Here is a 21,760-nt window from a genome sequence, read left to right on the forward strand (position 1 = left end):
AAATTTTGGCAAACAAAATGTGCCCCCCCCCCCCCCCATCATGGTGTTGGTGTAAAGAGTTACCCACCTTCTGATTGGTGCTTTCCTATTCGTATTCATGAAAATTAACAAAGAGTGTAGTGTTACTGGATCTTTAAATTGACTTTCTATATAACAGCAAATGATTGAAAATAAGGCTGAATATTTTAGCATTATATCAAATCGAATAAGTTGTAGTCGGCATCTAAGTAACACAAACTTTAAATGACAGAGATATGGTAAGTTCAACCCATAGGATCGAATTATCAAAGGAGGTTTAAACCTGGACCTGGTTTAAACCAGGGAGGTGTTAGAAAAGGAGAGACAACTCTTCGTAATTCATGCAAACACATGTTTTGGTTCAAAGCGTTAAATGGGATGTCTGGCATTCCACTATACGCTTTGAAGTTATGCGCTGCACTGCTCTAGTTGCATGGCAAAGTTCGGAGACAAAGAACGCATTTCACCTTTTGTTGAATTACAAGCTTTATTTCCCCGTAAAATTTTAAATGAAATAACTCGAATTGATTAAGAGTAGTTTAGGAAAGAATTCAATATTATAAACATGTATTTCTAGTTTCTTCCTAATGCGCAAATTGAAAAAATCTTAAAAACCTCATATTTTTGATGCGCACATTTCCGCATGTTAGCTTTCTATCCTTATATCTGGGATATTTTGATTTTCAAATAAAGTACTCCGCTAAAGCGTGCACCAGCGTGCTTTTAAACTATTTGCTGTTAAATTGTCAGTTTACGCTGCATTTTGATTCGCTGCTCCAATTCAAGGTACACAAGTTCATTGTTGCCATCACATTGAAAGAGAGAGAGCAAAATGCAGTAAGGGCAAGTATTTCTAGAAGTGAGAGCGCTAGTCCCAATTTTTGATGCTCTCTTTTGTCAAAGCACCTGATTTCCACCTGTAGTTAAGCGCGTAACTTCTCAGCGGTGCCGCGCATGGCTTCAAAGGAGAGCAGGAGTTGTCTCTCCTTTTCTAACAACCCTCATACATTTTTTAAGTGTACACGCACACTGAATGTGATATATACTTATGTATTTCTTTAAGCGTGCACATGCCAAAGCAAAAGAAAGGTTGCAGGTAAAAAGATTGTTAAAGACTCTTAAACATTAAGATGATCAAGTTTACCTGGTAAATAATTCTGTTTACCAGTGAAGATTGAATTTCCAAATGATTACCATTGTGTAGTGTGTTGTGTAACAGTAAAATTTCTTTCCACTTTGCCTTTTGTTTGCTCATGCATTAATACCTATTAATACATGATACTATTCTTTTTTGACAAATTTACTTCTTTATTTGAAAGTTTGCAATGGAACTCATTTTTGATAAGTGCCCATCTATGTAATGGTCCTTTAATTTGACAACACAGTGTAAGTAGATAATCTACAATGAAAGACTTGCACTCTGCATTGGTAGGGCCTATATGTCATAAAGCAGTATGCATTAAGTGCTTGTTTTTTTAATATTCATTGAGTGTTTATTAGTTTGCTGATAGAAAAGTGTTTTTGTGATAATGTTTTCTATACATGTTTTGAATTTCAGCACAAAAATCCCAGTTCAGCAAGTATCTTATGTTATGCAATAGAGAGAGAGAGAGAGCGAGAGAGAGACAAATCAAGAACCAAATTAGAACAAGGAAACGTTCAAACCTGTAGGCCCGAATTATCAAAGGAGGTTTAAATCCCCACCTGGTTTAAACACCCTCTTAAGGTTTTTCGAGTGTACGCGCACACTGAATGTGATCCAATTATGTATTTCTTATAAAGCGTGCACATGGGCAATATGCAGTTATTTATTCAGAGTTTAATATGCTTAGAAACCCCAGGAGATTGTTTAAACCTCATTTGTGAATTCCGGCTGTAGTGTTACTCTTGACACGTTCAGGAGAGCATCATAAAATGAAATGAGGCAATTGCAAAGCCATTTCATTGATGCCCTGATTCTGATTTTGTTCACAGATATTAGATTAGGTCCATAAAAGATTATGGCAATTTATCCTCACCTCATATCAATGGTAATTGCATATTAAGGGAGTGAAAAGTATAATGGATGCATTTTACATTGTATTTGCAGTCATTCAGTTTACAGTCATTGATAGATTGAACACAGTTTGAGTCGATAAGAAGGAAAATGTGTAATTGTATCAGTATCAAAATTTCCCTTTAATATGGAAGTTCAAATTTGCAAATACAATTACAGATGACGAAACACTGGTCTCTTTCCTATGCCATGTCAAAATCAGAGTTACCCAAGTTTTGGGTTTGGTGATTATCAGAAGCTTCTGAATGTTCAATTTATTTGGACTCTATGAAGCACCCATTTCTTTTGATCTTGTAAAACATTGCTAATTTGCATTCAAAAGTTTTGTTTTTATTTTAGAACCTCAATATGTTAACTCAACTCCTTTGGCTTTGCCGAGTTATCTGTAAATAAACCTTAATCAACGTGCCAAGTTAAAAAAATATTAAAGGGCTACAAGATCATACTACTGGAGTTGGCCTTTATTGTATGATCTGTAAAGGAACATGGTGTCAAACATGGGTTTTCTTTTCTTTTTACTGACACTGTATAGCATGCTATAGACATCAATACAAGTATAGCTTAATTATTGCATAGAAATGATGAATACAATTTAAATACATTAAACAACTGGGGACTCTATGCAGTTGAGGTTTAAATCATGAACATATTTTTAATTGAAAATGGTACAACATCCACATACTGGACATGATACTGCAATCACAAATTGACTGCAGTTTACGTGTTGACAGCTGATAGGACAGCTGATCTGTTGTACAGTTGATCAATTTGATTGCAGATCTATTCTGCTTCTACGTGTAAGAGGTCAAAACTCGTTTGGTAATTCTTATGGTATGGATTATATAATTGTAAGCATTTCCCTTTGGTACAGTTGCAGTTAATTTATGAGAAAGCTTTACAGTTTGCCACCTTCCAGTTTTTGTGTGACTAAATGAAAGTTTTATGTTTTCTTTAGATATCCACTGTGAAGGATATATTCTGTTGTGGGAATCACATGCACATGAGACATTTTATTATTCTGATGGACTCAACAAATATGAGACATCCATTACTGTGTGGCTGAATGAGCACAATTTCGAGTCATTTATCAGCATTAACTCTATGTGTACAGAACTGTTATATGTGACCCAGCACCACAAAACAAACAAGAAGTCGCCAGACATGGATTTTTAGTTAAGAGTGGATTCTGAAAGAGCAGACTCTAAGCTTTAAAATGTATAACTCAATTCAAATGGACTCTCCTAACCTATCTAAATATTGGAAAGAAAGGACACACTCTGGAAAGAGTGAACTGAGAAAACAGGCTCTGAAGTACATGGTGTATTCAAGCGTTTAATCTTTACCAAGCTGTGCTAGGTGTGGGATGAAATGAACAAAATACAGGATGTTGACCACTGGAGCAACAACAATGAAGGGATTATCAGATTAAGGTGAAATTGAGCATGCTACATTAGTACATTCTGTACATGATTAATGTTAACTTTCAATGCAGTAGCAGCATTCTCTTCAAAGTTATTGGAGTTGAAAGTGAAGTGTATGGACAGGGTTTTTGAGAAATGGGAAGAGGGTTCTATGAAAAACAACTAATTACACTATTCCATCAAAAAGTGTTCGAGAAACACTGCTGAAAACACAAGTTCCCGTTTGTTTTATGATCCCAAACTTTGATATTAATATAGAAAAAGACTTGCTCTTTCAGAAAATATGAACAACTCAAGTATTGCTGAAGCATTCAACAATTTTTTCATATCTAATGCAACTAAAATTACAAAAGATCTGCAGAGGAATACTTCTCAAATGATATTAGATGAGGGCAAAGGCTTTGTTCCATCTCATTCTCAATTTAACTTAAATATGATAACGAGAGATTTTGTATTGAGACAGATAGAGCTTCTTGGCATAGATAAAGCAACCGGAGAAGATCACATCGGCTGCAAACTTTTAAAGATGACAAAGAATGTTATTGCAGAATCTCTTTGCGATATTATCAACAAATCCCTGTCTACGGGAATTGTTCCACGTGAATGGAAAAAGGCTCGGGTAGTACCAATATTTAAAGCAGGAGATATTTCTTCGTTGAATAACTACCGCCCCATTTCAATCTTACCAACAGTGAGTAAAATTATCGAAAGGACCGTACATCAACAACTGAGCGAATTCATGAATGCGAATGATTTACTACACCCTAATCAATCTGTTTTTAGACCATTTCATTCCACATCAACTGCTCTTGCAAAACTTTTGAATCAGTGGTCTTTGAATATAGATAATAATCAAATTTCTGGAGTTGCCTTCGTAGATCTTCGGAAGGCATTTGACACTGTAGATCATGACCTACTTTTTATAAATTAAAGTGTATAGGGTGTAACAAGACGACTGTATACAGATTGGTTCATATCCTATTTAAGTGACAGACAGCAAGTGACGCAATTCAAAGGAGCCAAGTCCCACCCTTCAACTATTAAATTGGGTGTACCTCAAGGGTCAATTCTTGGTCCCCTTTTATTTTCAATTTATGTCAACAGTCTACCCGAGTGTACTTCAGAAGGTGTTATAGATATGTATGATGACGATACGACCCTCACTGTCAGTGCTAATGACGCAACAGTTTTAGAAGAAAAGATAACTGTTGCACTAAATAAAGTAATGGGGTGAATTAAGAAAAATCGGCTCGTCCTTAACACTGACAAAACTTCTGTCATGATTATCGGCTCCCATGCTAATCTCGGGAAAATCGAAAATTTCAGTATTTCATTAGATGGTAGTCGGATTAAAAGAGTTCAGTTCACTAAATGTTTAGGTGTTTTAATAGATGAAGAACTGAAATGGTCTAAACAAATCGAAAATGTATGTAAATGTACCCAAAGAAGTGTCTGCATGATAAAGAGAGCAAAGGCCTTTTTGCCCCAACAATCCCTAAAATTACTTTATAATAGTCTAATGTTACCACAATTTGATTACTGTTCTGTTGTTTGGTCAAACAGATTTCAATCCCATACAACTAAACTAGAGAAAATTCAAAAGAGGGCAGCAAGAATAATTTTGGACAAACCATATGACACACCGTCGGCTGATTTATTCAAAAGTCTTAAATGGATGACACTAGACAAACGTTTTGATTTCAGCCGCGTTATGATGATGTATAAATGCGTCCATAACTTAGCACCTTCGTACCTTCAGGTGCACGTAGTTAAGCCTAGTGATGTACATGAACATCATACAAGGCTGATAGACAGTGGAAATCTACGTGTTCCAAGATTTCGCTCTGATTGTCACAAGTGCATTCCAATTGTATCTTCTTTACTTGAATGGAACAGGCTAGATTATTCAATTAGATCAGCTTCTTCCATATATTCATTTAAGAGATTGTTTAAGCAAAGTTGCTATTTGTAAGTAACACACGGAATTCATTCTGGGCTTTATCATTCCTGTATAATAGCGTTTTAGTTGTTATTTTGGCATTCTGGTGAACTCTTGCTGTGGCATGTATTTTTTTATGTTACTTTGCAATGTACAGTATGCTGGTAAGTATCTACACTGTATATGTCATCTTCTGTATATACGTTTTGCTATGTAATGTACATATGTTCATCAATATTATTCAGGGCTCCATGGAAGACCACTATTTATTAGTGAATGGACTACCCTGACAAAAGATTAGACATAAATAAATAAATAAATAAATAAATAAATAAATAAATAAATAAATAAATAAATAAATAAGATTGGTTAGGTTGACCCATTTCAGCTATTTTCAGGCCTCACACAAAATCACTATGTGCGACTTTTTGTTCGTTTTGTGGTGCACGATCACATATGAAGAACCTTTATTTTCTTTTTCAATTCATCCTCTGTCAGCCTAAGACAAGGATTTGTACATAATTTAATGAAGATTGCTAATAATGATGCATGGGTGTGGTTGTGTGTGTGTGTGTATATACTTTAAACTATTAAAGTGATGACTTTGTAATGTGTGTGTGTATACTTTTAAACTATTAAAGTGATGACTTTGTAATGTGTGTGTGTGTGTATATATATATACTTTTAAATTATTAAAGGGACTGTACAGTACTGGTTGAGGTAGGGATTCATGTTTTGAACATTCCTAAGTGAGATAATGAAAAGCCTCTTATGAAATATGAAAGAGCATGTAATTTTAAGAAGGATTCAACGTTTATTTGATGAAAATTGTAGTCAAATGGCTGAGATATCCCCAAAAGTGCTAATAATAAAAGGCGTCATGCCCCAACTTTATTAGTATCTCTTTGTTTCACCTTGTTTTTTGGATATCTCAGCCATTTCAAAACCGATTTTCATCGAATAAACTTTTGATACCCCTTAGAACTGCATGTTCTTTGACATCTGATAGAGTGCTTTCTGAATATCTCACAAAACGTTAAAAGCTAAATCTTCACCTCGACCAGAACTGTACACACCCTTTAAAGTGATGACTTTGTAATGTGTGTGTGTGTGTATACTTTTAAACCATTAAAGTGATGACTTTGTAATGTGGGTGTGTATACTTTTAAACTATTAAAGTGATGACATTGTAATGTGTGTGTGTGTATACTTTTAAACCATTAAAGTGATGACTTTGTAATGTGTGTGTGTATACTTTTAAACTATTAAGGTGATGACTTTGTAATGTGTGTGTATACTTTCAAACTATTAAAGTGATGACTTTGTAATGTGTGTGTGTGTGTGTATACTTTTAAATTATTAAAGTGATGACTTTGTAATGTGTGTGTATACTTTTAATCTATTAAAGTGATGACTTTGTAATGTGTGTGTGTGTATGTGTATACTTTTAAACCATTAAAGTGATGACTTGGTAATGTGTGTGTGTATACTTTCAAACTATTAAAGTGATGACTTTGTAATGTGTGTATATGTGTATACTTTTAAATTATTAAAGTGATGACTTTGTAATGTGTGTGTATACTTTTAATCTATTAAAGTGATGACTTTGTAATGTGTGTGTGTGTGTATACTTTTAAATTATTGAAGTGATGACTTTGTAATGTGTGTGTGTATACTTTTAAACTATTAAGGTGATGACTTTGTAATGTGTGTGTGTATACTTTCAAACTATTAAAGTGATGACTTTGTAATGTGTGTGTGTGTGTATACTTTTAAACTATTAAAGTGATGACTTTGTAATGTGTGTGTATACTTTTAATCTATTAAAGTGATGACTTTGTAATGTGTGTGTGTATGTGTATACTTTTAAACCATTAAAGTGATGACTTGGTAATGTGTGTGTGTATACTTTCAAACTATTAAAGTGATGACTTTGTAATGTGTGTATATGTGTATACTTTTAAATTATTAAAGTGATGACTGTAATGTGTGTGTATACTTTTAATCTATTAAAGTGATGACTTTGTAATGTGTGTGCGTGTGTATACTTTTAAATTATTGAAGTGATGACTTTGTAATGTGTGTGTGTTTTTGTGTACTTTTAAACCATTAAAGTGATGACTTTGTAATGTGTGTGTGTATACTTTTAAATTATTGAAGTGATGACTTTGTAATGTGTGTGTGTTTTTGTGTACTTTTAAACCATTAAAGTGATGACTTTGTAATGTGTGTGTATACTTTTAAACAATTAAAGTGATGACTTTGTAATGTGTGTGTGTATATACTTTTAAACTATTAAAGTGATGACTTTGTAATGTGTGTGTGTATACTTTTAAACTATTAAAGTGATGACTTTGTAATGTGTGTGTATACTTTCAAACTATTAAAGTGATGACTTTGTAATGTGTGTGTGTATACTTTTAAACTATTAAAGTGATGACTTTGTAATGTGTGTGTATACTTTTAATCTATTAAAGTGATGACTTTGTAATGTGTGTGTGTGTATGTGTATACTTTTAAACCATTAAAGTGATGACTTTGTAATGTGTGTGTGTATACTTTTAAACTATTAAAGTGATGACTTTGTAATGTGTGTGTGTATACTTTTAAACTATTAAAGTGATGACTTTGTAATGTGTGTGTATACTTTTAAACTATTAAAGTTATGACTTTGTAATGTGTGTGTATATATATATATATATACTTTTAAACCATTAAAGTGATGACTTTGTAATGTGTATGTATGTATACTTTTAAACTATTAAAGTGATGACTTTGTAATACATATAAACTTTTTGTTTGTATGTTTATGTACGTGTATGCATGGTTTTGGAATGTAAGAGTGGTGATTTTGTACAAGAAGATTGCAAATGATGGTGTGTGTGAGTGTGTGAGTATATATACATATATGATTGCACATGTTTACAGTCATAATCATGTGCAATTCACCCTTTGATCAATCAAGCAAAGTTTATGTATGACAATGTCACATAAAGGCTTTATGTTTGTGTGTTTATGTATGCATGGTTTTGAAATGTAAGAGTGGTGATATTGTACAAGAAGATTGCAAATAATGGAATGTATGTGTGTGTATACTTTTAAACTGTTAATGTGTTGACATTCTAATACATAGAAACTTTTAAAGGGATTGTATAGTTTTGGTCGTTCTAATACATAGAAACTTTCAAAGGGATTGTATAGTTTTGGTCGAGACCTTATTTCAGGTTTCTAATTTTTCTTTTTTTGTTCTTTGTGAGATAATGAGAAACCTCTTAAAATATTAACATATATTAAAATATGAAAAAGCATGTAATTCCATGAGGAATTCAACATTTTTTTGATGAAAATTGGTTTTGAAATGGCCGAGATATTTAATACAGAGCACTTCTAATAAAGTGTGTGACACACGTTTTTACAATCACTTTGTTTTACTTTGTTTTTTTAATCAAATGAATTGTAAATTCCTCTCAGAATTTTATGTTCCGTACTATTTCATAAGTGGTTTCTTGGTATCTCGCAAAAAGTTTTAAAAAGTCACCATATTTGGTTAGAATTGGGTTAAGGGTGTGGGAGTGGCAATTGAAAATGTGGTAGGGGATAAAATGTGCCCCTCTCCCCTCCCGGGCTTTATAGAGTTCAGCAAATGAAGACATAAACGGGTCCAACGAGTGTGTAATCATTTGTGACATAGCGCGATTGGCACATTCCAACTGAGGACACACAAACCTTACGCGATTGACACATTCCAACTGAGGACACACAAACCATACGCGATTGGCTCATTCCAACTGAGGACACACAAACCTTACGCGATTGACACATTCCAACTGAGGACACACAAACCTTACGCGATTGACACATTCCAACTGAGGACACACAAACCTTACGCGATTGACACATTCCAACTGAGGACACACAAACCTTACGCGATTGGCTCATTCCAACTGAGGACACACAAACTTTACGCGATTGACACATTCCAACTGAGGACACACAAACCTTACGCGATTGACACATTCCAACTGAGGACACATTCCAACTGAGGACACACAAACCTTACGCGATTGGCTCATTCCAACTGAGGACACACAAACCTTACGCGATTGACACATTCCAACTGAGGACACACAAACCTTACGCGATTGACACATTCCAACTGAGGACACACAAACCTTACGCGATTGACACATTCCAACTGAGGACACACAAACCTTACGCGATTGACACATTCCAACTGAGGACACACAAACCTTACGCGATTGACACATTCCAACTGAGGACACACAAACCTTACGCGATTGGCTCATTCCAACTGAGGACACACAAACTTTACGCGATTGACACATTCCAACTGAGGACACACAAACCTTACGCGATTGACACATTCCAACTGAGCACACACAAACCTTACGCGATTGACACATTCCAACTGAGCACACACATGCCTTACGCACCTTACGCACCAAAATAACGGTCAGTCACCGTTTGTATAGTATATGGGCAGGTTCAATGAAATAAGGAAAATCAAGCCTTTTTTAATTAAAACTTATCTCTTTTTTTAATTGATTGTCAAAAATATCTCATTTCGGATATGTTTTATGGATAAAAACATAATCTGATTCAGTCACCACTTGAATAGTTTTTATGCATTGTCACCACTTGTAATGCGTGCACACGTATGTGTGTGTGTGTGTGTGTGTGTGTGTGTGTGTGTGTGTGTGTGTGTGTGTGTATGTGTATGTGTGTGTGCGTGTGCATCTGTTTGTGTGTGTGCCACTTTCATCAATCAACTATGCACTGGCCATAGGTTTTCCTTGCCTCCTTGCCTCCTCGCCACCTGCGACCCTATGCGGTCAGGGAACCTCGCAGGGAAATCTATCCCAGAGACAGATGGCCTCAGATCCAGTCACCAGAAGATTTTGTTCGCCTCTTCAATTCTTCTCTCAACAGTCTTATTTACTGGATAACAACAGTTGAGTTTGGACTAGTAATTTTTCAACAAAGTAGGATAATTTTCTAATATAAACAATCTCTTTCTTGAAAGTAGAGTTCAGAAAGTAGGGACTTCATATGCTTATATTGTAGTAGTATGCATGTACCAGATATTGTAAATGTATTGCATAAGTGCTTCAAACAATGTTCATACGATTCTTCTTTTATCCTACCAGCCGGAATGATGCTTACCACATCCATGTATTTGAATTGTCTTTTGCCCCCCCCCCCCCCCCCAAAAAAAAAAAAAAAAACGTTCATACACAAGGATCTGATTCTCAGTTCGTCAATAATCTCCTGAATATAACTGAAGAGTGCAACCAAGCAAGCTTTCAAATGTAACTTAGAATTTGTGTCTCTAAATAGTATGTGGTAGAAATATATAATGTGTTCTCCATTTTTTTTTCAAGCTGCTCCTTACAGGTACATTGTAATTCTACATTCCCTTGGTTGCAGAGCTACCAATCCCTAGAAAACAAGAATGCATAATCACATGTTCAGCTCATCACACTCATTTTTGACAAAACAGTTCACTGGAAATATTTCCTTGCGCCACGTCACAGCAAAAAGAAAGGTAATTTCCACATCAATGCTAAAAAAAAAAAAGATATTTCACAAATCCCAGGATTAAAAAGGCTAGCAATTACTTTAAACAGAAGAAAACTGAAAGAAAAACGCTGTTACTATTTAAAGGGGGTGGCTAGTAACTGATCAGTTGAAATCAGTGGGAATGCTGAGGGATGATTATTCCAATCCTTGTGGGATTCATTTAAGAGTACATTATATATCTACTGTTGTGTGAAAATTATTTGCTTCAGAACGGTCTCATATTCAAGTAATGTGCAGATTAATGCCCCGTCACTGACCAGGCAAGCTAACCTGGAAACATTAAAGTGCACATTACTTTGATTTGAGACCATTCTGAAGCAAATAATTTTCACACAACAATAGATATATAATGTACTCTTAGATGAATCCCACAAGGATTGGAACAATCGTCCTCCAGCATTCCCACTGATTTCAACTGATCAGTTACTAGCCATCCCCTTTAAGAGCAAGATAATACATCAAGAAATTGATAATAGTGACTTGAAGACAGACTATCATCCAGGCCCTGTGAAAACCCTCAGGAAGAAGACTGGGCAATACAGATTTCACCAGTGTGTTTTAAAAAGAGGAGAAAACCACAGGGAGGGAAGAGAATGAAAAGTTGATTTGGAGATAAGTGGGCAGAGGATATGACTAGGGTCAGTTACAGGTTAGGAGAAGAAAAAAAAAATGGACATATCAAAAAGCCACACAATGAATGAAATAACCAGTAATAAGTCTTCCAGCTCTGCAGCAGTGTAGTCCAAATTGCAGTACAGTACTTTGATTTTACAGGTTATTCAGTTTCAATGTCCATTTCTTAGCAAATTTTGCTGGTAGCAAATCACATTTCAGCCAGAATAAAAAAAAAAACAACTGCTGTAATCACAGCAGAAGTTCAGTGAAAGCAATTAGCTTTAAACTCTGTTGATGGTAGATTATCAAAACATAGAATGTCTTTTCATACCTTTCTTAAAGGGAAGATAAACCCCAAGAACAATGTGGATTGAGTGAAAGCAGCAACATTAGTAGAACACATCAGTGAAAGTTTGAAGAAAATCGGACAATCGATGCAAAAGTTATGAATTTTTAAAGTTTTGGTGTTGGAACCGCTGGATGAGGAGACTACTAGAGGTTATGACATATGAGTGGACAACAATACCAAGAAAATATAAAGAAAATACTACAAAAATCCATTTTTCATGAAAATTACAAATTCCATCAACTTGATATTGACATATGTTAAGGGTAGCAATTATTCCCCCTGCTTTCTGAAAGCGGTTGGTCCACTGCTCTTTCATAATTCTAGAAAAGTGAATTTTTGTTGAATTTCCTTTATATTTTCTTTGTATTGTTGTCCACTCATACGTCATATCCTCTAGTAGTCTCCTCATCCAGCGGTTCCAACACCAAAACTTTAAAAATTCATAACTTTTGCATCGATTGTCCGATTTTCCTCAAACTTTCACTGATGTGTTCTACTAATGTTGCTGCTTTCACTCAATCCACATTGCTCTTTGGGTTTACCTTCCCTTTAAGAACTAGCTTATTTCACAACCAAGCATGCAGTAAACGTGCATACCATGTACAAGTTGATTTCGTACATAGAGTAATTCAGATGAATAGAATGGTGGTAATACCATCATAATTGGGACTTGACATGAGATAGTTACAAAAATTTTCATTTCATCTGTTTTATCAAGTAGTGATATGTGTTGGGTAGTCATTGATCAATGCACAAAAATACCACAGAATCTCAGAAATCCTGTTTTGAGGCAGTAATAAATGGAGCACAACCCTCTCTCCCATAAAAATCATTGTTGCCTGCTTTGAAACTTATTGAAAAAAAAACCCAACAAGATATGATGGGAAGGACACAAACAAACTTTTTTCTTTTCATTTCAAGTAGACTTCAAATTTATATGTAGGTTGTGTTAAGCATTGAGTGGGCATGACAACATTTAATTCATATACTTGGTTGCTACTCATGTAACTGTTTAAAGAAAATATAAAATGATAACATTTCATAGCCATCAAATTCTAGGTGCAACATCCTAATGAAAATTTCCAAATCTGTTTGAATTTTGTTTCCATTTATCAAGCTAACAAGATCATGGTGTGGAGTACTACTGAAACAAAGATAGCAACACATTTAAAGGGACTGTACAGTACTGGTTGAGGTAAGGGATTCATGCTTTGAACATGTCTAAGTGAGATAATGAGAAACCTCTTATGGAATGAAAGAGCATGTAATTCTAAAAAGGATTCAACATTTATTTGATGAAATTGGTTTTGAAATGGCTGAGATATCCAAAAAAGTGATAATAATAAAAGGCGACATGCCACAACTTTATTAGGATCTCTTTGTTTCAGCTTGTTTTTGGATATCTCAGCCATTTCAAAACCGATTTTCATCAAATAAACTTTTGATACCCTTTAGAATTGCATGCTCTTTGACATCTCATAGAGTGGTTTCTGAATATCTCGCAAAATGTTAAAAGCTAAATCCTCACCTCGACCAGAACTGTACACACCCTTTAATAGCAAAAGGTCCAAACAAAATATGTCACAAACTGAACTTGACTGTGTTCAAGAAAAGCCCATTTCTGCGTCTGTTCTCCATCTTAAATAGATTTAACCCACAATGCCCTGCCAGACAGGGCTACTCCCTCTCTCTCAGTATGTCCGCTCACAATGGATGTCCATGCAAACTGAAGACTAAAATGGACACCAAACGGAGGGAGAAACTATTAAACTGTCAAGTTTTTTCCGGGACGGTTGCGTTATCTTTGCCGACTCGCTGTAGCAGGACGTTTCCTCTTTTCACCGCCATCCAGGGGTCTCGCGGCCGCCCCGAGGAGGAAGGGGTGACAAGAGAAAGACTTAACCACAAAATCAAATAAAGCCCCATCAGTCCCACATATGTACAATCTGTGTATTTGCAGCTTACTCATTCAGTACATTATCCAATCTACAAAATTGTAGGTCCACTTGGTGTTTAGAGTAGACACCAGATGAATGTGACATGCGATGCTGTTCTAACACAGGAGTGACTGTTGCAATCTCAAGCAACATAAAAACTTGTACAATATCCCACTCAAAAGGAAAAGAAGGAAAAATGTATTGAGGCAGGAATTCTCAAGTCTTTATCAGGATTTAGATCTGAGTGAACTATGAGTTGCTCTTGGCAGATGAAAAGAATACCCGTATGAATTTGCAAAATATCAGTTTAATCAAGATTACCACACACTGAGCTGCTACGTTGATTTCTCCTAGAAAAGACGCTGGCAAAGGAACAGACCCAAACGTACAAAACTCACACAAGTCTCACATGTACTGGTACTCCTCCATCAATATTTGTCCATTTTCACAGACATCTATGCCTGAATTCACAAAGGTGGTACAATCTTTGTCCATGGTTTAAACCATGGACAAAGACCATAGTTTTGTATGGGGTGCCAAGTGTTGCATGGTCTATTTTGTTTTACGAAATCAGTCATTTCGTCAACCAAATGTTAACACTTCGTAACGAAAAAGGCAATGCGACACTTGGCACCCCATACAAAACTATGGTCTTTGTCCACGGTTTAAACCATGGACAAAGATTGTACCACCTTTGTGAATTCAGATCCTAGTGAATTAGTTGTGCAGTAGTGGGCTGTTTTATTTCCAAAGCGAGTGTTCATCAAACATCATGTTCAGATGAACCCATGAACTTCCCCAACAGAAAAAGGGAAAAAAATACATAAATATCATCATTCACTGCATATTCAACAGAATAATGTAATTCCACACACTAATTTCTGACTTTGAAGTGGAAGGCAGTTCTGTTTTAAATTAACTCTTTATAACAAAATTGGCCATTTGCTTCACCTAATACGCAATTTAGGTCACGTTTGACTGCGCATATATGCAAGACATGCTCAAGGGACTGCAGTTGAAAAAAGAAAGAAAAAAAATCACTCGACACTCAAGCAATGAAACGATAAAATAACTACATATTTGACAATCAATACGTCAAGTGTGCAGAAATGCTTACGATGTTGACCCACGAACGAGACATTCTTCGTGGATGGCTTGCGCAGAAGGATGTATAAAACATGATCTGCCTCCTATGGTAAGACAAGCAAGAGAACGAGCAGGGGGGGGTAGGGGAACAAACGCAGTGAACAAGACAGCTGAGCTGGAAAAGGCTACCCAAATATTGACATTTTTCTCGCTCACCCATGCAAGTCAATTTCTGTATTTGTTCGGGGGTGAGTTCTGCACACACGAGGTTGGCTGGGTTCTGCAATCATACAGTTGGTCGGCCCAATCATGTGACCTCAGAATAGTGCACTATTACAATGACGGCAACGCAATCTACTGCTCTTTCCTCTCCCATCCCCATCGCCCCCCCCCCCACCTCTATCTACAATCAAGAAATTTTACTGTTACTGCTTATTTGGCCATGACAAATCACATTTTACCCATGCCTCCAGAAGAAAGGCAATAACTGTCTATTTCTAAATGCACTGTTTCATTTTCTATTTCTGTGTGTAATATGATGATATTCATTTTCCTTTATTGCAATATGGTAGCTATTAATAGAACTGTTTAACATTTCTGATACAAATATCCTCCCACCTCTACCAAGATATGCATGATAATGGTATTGATTCTTCACTGACAGCTAGATTGTTTTTGAGAGCTAGTGCTCTTTCTGTCATGTTTCTTTACATTTGGTAATTTTTTTTCCAGACAATCTTCATCAAATTCATCCAAGCTGACTCCAATACTAATAAGTTTGGGTCCTTCAACTCCCCCCCCCCATTGCCCCCCCCCCCCAAAAAAAAAGTGTGACATTCTGCAGTAAAAGTGTAGGACGGTTTGATTTTGCTACTACACGTATTTCTGATAGACACTTGCCCGAGTATACTCACGGACTCGTCCTCAACGGGTTAATGTTTTGCTGTTGTTTTCCTCCCCTAGACTGCTGCCGTAATATAATGTGCATGAAGATCAAGTTTGTGTTTTCCGTCAAACCCCGTCGTTCTACCATCCCGGCTTGCTCTTCTCATTAGGTAACATTATCCAGCCATTATACCCATCTCACCGTGATGTAGGGATGATACTTTACATTGGCAGGCTTGAATATTTTCCACAAGGATGTTTTTGCTCAGCACAGAAACAGCTAGACTGCAGAGTCCCCAAGGGGTAGGGACATCTCGGGATCATGTTTTTAAAGGGAAGAGTCACTACACTTGCGTGACATTTGACAACACAAAGTGTTTCGCAGAAATAAGGCCTGTAAAATTCGGGCATTTTTTACACTACTTCAAAAGTAGGAATGTAAACATTGCTTTCAAGAGAGGAAGCCATCACTTGCAAAACACATGGGAGTGTTTGCTGTCTTTGAGTACTTTGATGGTTTTCATATTTTTTTCAAAGACAGCTGATATCTGGAATGCAACTTGAAGATGTAACGAAACAAAAATTACAAGGCTCCAGTCATGGTAATGACTTTTGTAAAAATCTATAGGCCTACCTAACTGCACAAATTTAAAGTTCGTTGACCAAGAGGGATTCAGTCAATAATAGTGACATCATTTTACACATATGCTAAAAGATATCAAAATATATGTGAAGATGAAATCTTTTTGATTTTATGTGCATTCTAGCAGAAATGAGCAGGAATTGAAAGAGCCATCCATAATAAAACAAGGAGCTTCTCTCCACAGAGTAACTCTGACTGCTTCCCAATTATCATGAAAATTACATGAATAGCAGTAATTTGAAAATTAATAATAAGATATCAGTACTCGGATACAGACATGAACAGGATTACTTTTTATAGTAAATTTTGAACTAAAAAATCAATGAATAGAATAGAGGAAAAAAGATTGAGCCTTGTTGACGCAGAGCTCACATTTTTAGGCTTACCTGAAAGTCAACCTGAATAACTTTTTTTTAATGGAATTTTGTGATGCACTGGGTAACAAATAGCCTCTCATTACAGATGGCTAACCTTGATGTCTCAAGCTCTCTTCCTGTTTCTCTGCCAAAAAGGATTTTCCTACAAACAGATAGTGTACAAGCAAGCTTTTGCTTAATACCACTATCAACAGTGGTCGATCCAGAGGGGGACGCACCGCGAGCACGCATCCTCTTTATTTTTTGTTAGAGCAAAAGAAATAAGAACAAAAAATGGGGGCATGCACCCCTTTAATTTTGTAAAGGCGCCTCCCCTTTACGGAATTCCTGGATCTGCCTCTGATCAATCGCAGCTACTAGCAACAAGAAAATGAATATAAAAAAAGAATGCTTAAGAGACAATGTTTGTGTTCTAAAAGTTGTAATCTGTTAGGTTTTTTTCTTTCTTTCTGTTTGTGAAGAACAATTCATGTTGAGCGTGTCGATCCCTCTACAAATGCATAGCCTTCAAGATGTCTGCGTGAAACTTCCATCCAGGAAACAAGAGTTGCAGAACAAGAGCAACATAAATCCAACCGTGTGATGCATTTCCCCCTCTGGAGACTTAGTGACGGAGGAGAACACAATCTAACAAATTGATTTGGTTGCCACGGCAACTGAGCAATAAACCCAATTGCAGTATCCATTACCCCTCTCTCCCTGAATATCTAGCCAGGGAAACTCCAGTGACATGTTTTTCCCTATCTTTCTCGGCATCGCTTGGAAAGAGTTTGCCCCGCTTTTTTCTACTTGAGTGCATTCCTTCTCTTGCTACTTTGCAAATCCACTGATTTCAGCCCAAATTCCACCCTTCCCCTCTCTTCCCTACCCATCCCAACCCACCCCCCCCCCCCACACACACACACACAAAAAAAAACAGACCTCACGACATTTGTCAAACTAAAGATAAAGTATTATGTACAGGAGGGGTGGATCTTGTCCGCTGAGCTTTGGAACATTAGACATGTTTTTCTTTCCTTTTTTTTTTCCTCTCTCTCTCTTATGTGAAGTTTCAAAGAAAATCTAAAGGGAAAAAAAAGGCCAAATTCTGGGACAGTTCAATCTTGACAGTGATAGAGTACGACACAAATCATGATTGAATTTTTGCATTTTCCACGACAAGATAATCAGGGTAATGCCAAACTATACATCATTTCTGAAAGAGAATCTTGTAAACTCCTGACAAAATAGAATTCCACGCACGATTACATTCATCTCCAGGATATTCCCATTGGCAAATCAAATATGACAGTGGTATGTATTCTGTTCCTACCCCCCCCCCCAAAAAAAAAAAGTGAACAAGTGTAATAAAAGTTAGTAGCATAGTACTTGGGATAAGTATTGACAAGCCACTATCATATTCTGTCTAAACTCTGCCTGTTGGCATCTTTCATCTTGGCTTAGTTTCAGGCAGTAAATACGCTATTACCAGAAGATTGAGTCTACATGAAAGAAGGAAATAAAGTATCTCTGTGGATCAATAGAAGTTGATATTGACCTTCTCGGGGTACCATTAAAAGATCTATAAAAATAAGCTGAAGTCTGGAAGCAAGGCTAAACCTGTCAAAGTGTACAGTGTATATTTGTAGTGAAATTAACTGGAGAGAATTCATCATGTGTGTGGTGATGTAAAATGTAAACAGAAGTCTGTAATCCAAAGATGACTTGCTTGTGCCTACACAAACTACTATTGTAAAACGATGAATGTTTGCATGCATTTTAATTTTGAGAGAGCCAAGATTCGCAAAATGCATGCGAAGGCTCTTGTCTACACTATATGCATTGAATGCCTGAGGCACTTCGCGAAAATTTCATGCTATGAAAAAGGCTGTTGGCTCCAAATTCGTGAAAATTTCATGCCGCTAAAATATCATGTTTTCCAGTATCTTTATCAGACCTGACAGCATTCTGCAAGACTAGTCTTTGCTCGAGCATGTTTAGTAAAGTAATTTTCACGTGACATATCTATTTTACACATGTCAAAGTCTATCAATGTGCAGTCATACAGTGTACCAAATTTCATAAAGTTCTCTTCAATTCCCTACTCCAAACACTCCTATACTGTAAACGTGGAAATTTTTGCGGTACATTAATTTTCGCGGATTTCGCGCTACGTTCGGCTAGCGCGAATTCAAAAACGCGCGAATATATTATCTTCACAATTTTCTATGCACATTTTGAACGGGATGAATTGTGTGCGCTTCATCGATGATACTGCTACGTAGTACAGTGTACAGGCATGTTTATGCTACTAGTACTGTGCGAAGAGACGATAGATTGCTGTGTACTGTAGCATGCAGTGTGCACCGCGCGCACCGATGCTACATTCCCCCGTGACTACGGTACTACAGTCACAGCTGTACTACGTATTTGAGTGCTTGTACTCGCAGTCGAGCCGCTCGCTACGTCGCTTGTCGTACGCTGGCATAGCAAGCTATGTAGCAGAGGCTTTGGACGAAAGCAGTGAATGTGTACTACAGTAAAGTAACCTGCTGCGGAGCGCGAATTTAAGAACCCGCGAATACGTTTTCGAGCCGCTCAGCGCGAAAAATTAATCGCGCGAAAATATTGACGTTTACAGTAGTTTAACTCTTTCTGTGCCAGAGATTTGCCAATGCTATGGGGTTTTCTAAGCTAATCAGCACTCAATGCACACAAAGCGATAAAGGTACTGTTTACCCAAGTGGGAGCAGTGATTTAAAGAATTTTCGAGATTTCACATTTTATGCATATAAAGATGTGTAGGTCAGGGGTATCACAAAACATCCTACAATATAAAGATCTTGCAATAAAGTCTGAGATATTTAAACGAGATATTACTATTTCTCTCAATAAACCACAACTGTATATGGCTTTAATAGTCTAGAAACATTTTTTTTATCATAAGCACTGTTCATATTTTCTACATTTAACTATACCTAATATTGATTATACTGATTCCCATTTTTACATTGGTTGTTTCTATTCCTGACTCACATTTTAGAACTATTTTTGAAGCACTTAAGCTGGGTTTTTTTGTTTCATCTGCATATGGTAGATTATGCCTTTAACCCATTGGGGACGGACTGATTTTGCAACAACACGCATTTCCCAGAGACATCTGCCCGAGTATACTCGGGACTCGTCTTCAACGGGTGTAAAGCATGAGATACAGTCAGGGAATGTGACGTGGACCTGCCTACATCTGAAACGCATGTGTCCTCCGATTCTGGGTAGTTCCTTTTTCCCTTTTTGCCTCATCTGTCTCACAGCCTGCGGGAGAAACTCGTGGCTCCTGTAGACTCACCGTCACTCACGCATCACTTGACATTTTGACAAGCCCCTTTGCAAAACGCGTCCACAAGTTGTTGGTCAAAAAGCCGCAAGTTTCCTCTTCGATACACATTCGATCGCTAAATACCCTTGGGAGGTAACTTTGGGGGATAATATGCATATGAGGCGGTTCCTCCCGCACATTTACGAGAAGTAAGCTCTCTTGAACCTCTTGCTCTCTCTTCCGATAATAATCTTGCATATCATTGACTGATGCTTACTAGATTTCCTTCTAAAGTAACATACTAGCCAGGATCCTTTGACTCTTTAAGGATTGATCCTTAATCCTTACAAGTAAGTTAGTATCCTCATCCTAATTTTGCTAGAACACACATTTCCCATAGTAGTGTACTCTGGACTAGTCTTCAACGGGTAAAGTATTGATCTTTTAAAAATTCCTTTGAAGATAACATACTAGCCAGTCTTGCATTGAACTTTATTTTTCACAATATCCATAAGTGTCTTGAATGGACAATGGAAGCTTCCACGCTTGTACAAAAGTGTAATTGTCATTGACGTAAAAGAGATTATGATGCTAACCCACTGCTCCATATACATCATGTATGGCTAATCAATGTAATTGGCCACCTGATCTCTAGTTCATCAATGTGAAGAAATAATATTGGTTCATATTCTTCCACCCACAGAGCACGTCAAAGACAGGCTGTTCATCACAGGATCTATAATGCAGTATGTGCTTCAACAAATGCCTGCAGCTTCACAGTGCCCAAACTGCCAAATAGTGATAAACCTTTCCATAGTATTAAACTGCCAGAGTGGCCTCTTTCGATATGTGCACGGTACGTACAATGCATACATCTACTATAAACTCTAGGCTTCCAGAGTGTGGAGAGGTGATCCTTATCCAATGTGATCGCTACGCAAATGCCTATGGCAATGCCTGATGTGTGAACTGGCTAGCTCAACTGGGATCGGCCAAGTAAGATTCCATTAAATATTATTTGGTATATAAAACAGACAGGGATTGCTTATATCCGAGGCATTGTTGATATTATTGCCCTTTGGAACAATATCAATAATGCCCTGAAGAGCGGTCCATATCTGTATACTAGTCCTCAGAAAGGGAAATTATGTGGACCCATTAACACCAGCATATTTGACTGACGAGCCATGGAATTACAACAAACTTGTTTGTGAAGGTGTCTTTTCCCTATTACAGGCCCAGCATTCTGCACAGAGAAATCTGTCAATACCTGAACAGCCTGCGATATTGAAGGAGATTATGAAATGCACTTTGCAAACATGACAATAAACAAGATTATTTTGCCATCTGAAAACCCTCGTGAATAGAGCAGTGTCCCCTTACCTTTCTGTGTGACTTGAAGACATTGCACTTGAACACATTGGTCTGGCCATCGCGGGCGATGTAGCTGAAGATCTTCAGATCTTGAGAATCGTGTGAGACGTAGAAGACCCTGCGCACAAAATCAAAAATAACAACCGACATTACAGAAATAGATA

General features: G+C 36.8%; 1 protein-coding gene across 1 annotated transcript in view; it reads right to left on the reverse strand.

Moving 5' to 3' along the window:
• The window catches only part of LOC139713088 (uncharacterized), a 191,876-nt gene that overhangs the window by 66,876 nt on the left and 103,240 nt on the right, over positions 1-21,760 (reverse strand). Inside the window, exon 5 of the mRNA XM_071624848.1 lies at positions 21,606-21,714. Coding sequence (XP_071480949.1) covers positions 21,606-21,714 — 109 coding nt within the window. The remainder of the gene's footprint in view (positions 1-21,605; positions 21,715-21,760) is intronic.

Source organism: Diadema antillarum, unplaced genomic scaffold (genome assembly GCF_040938485.1).
Source record: "Diadema antillarum isolate AM-2024a unplaced genomic scaffold, OU_Dant_1.0 scf00000042, whole genome shotgun sequence".
In the NCBI taxonomy this organism is placed as follows: Eukaryota; Metazoa; Echinodermata; class Echinoidea; order Diadematoida; family Diadematidae; genus Diadema; species Diadema antillarum.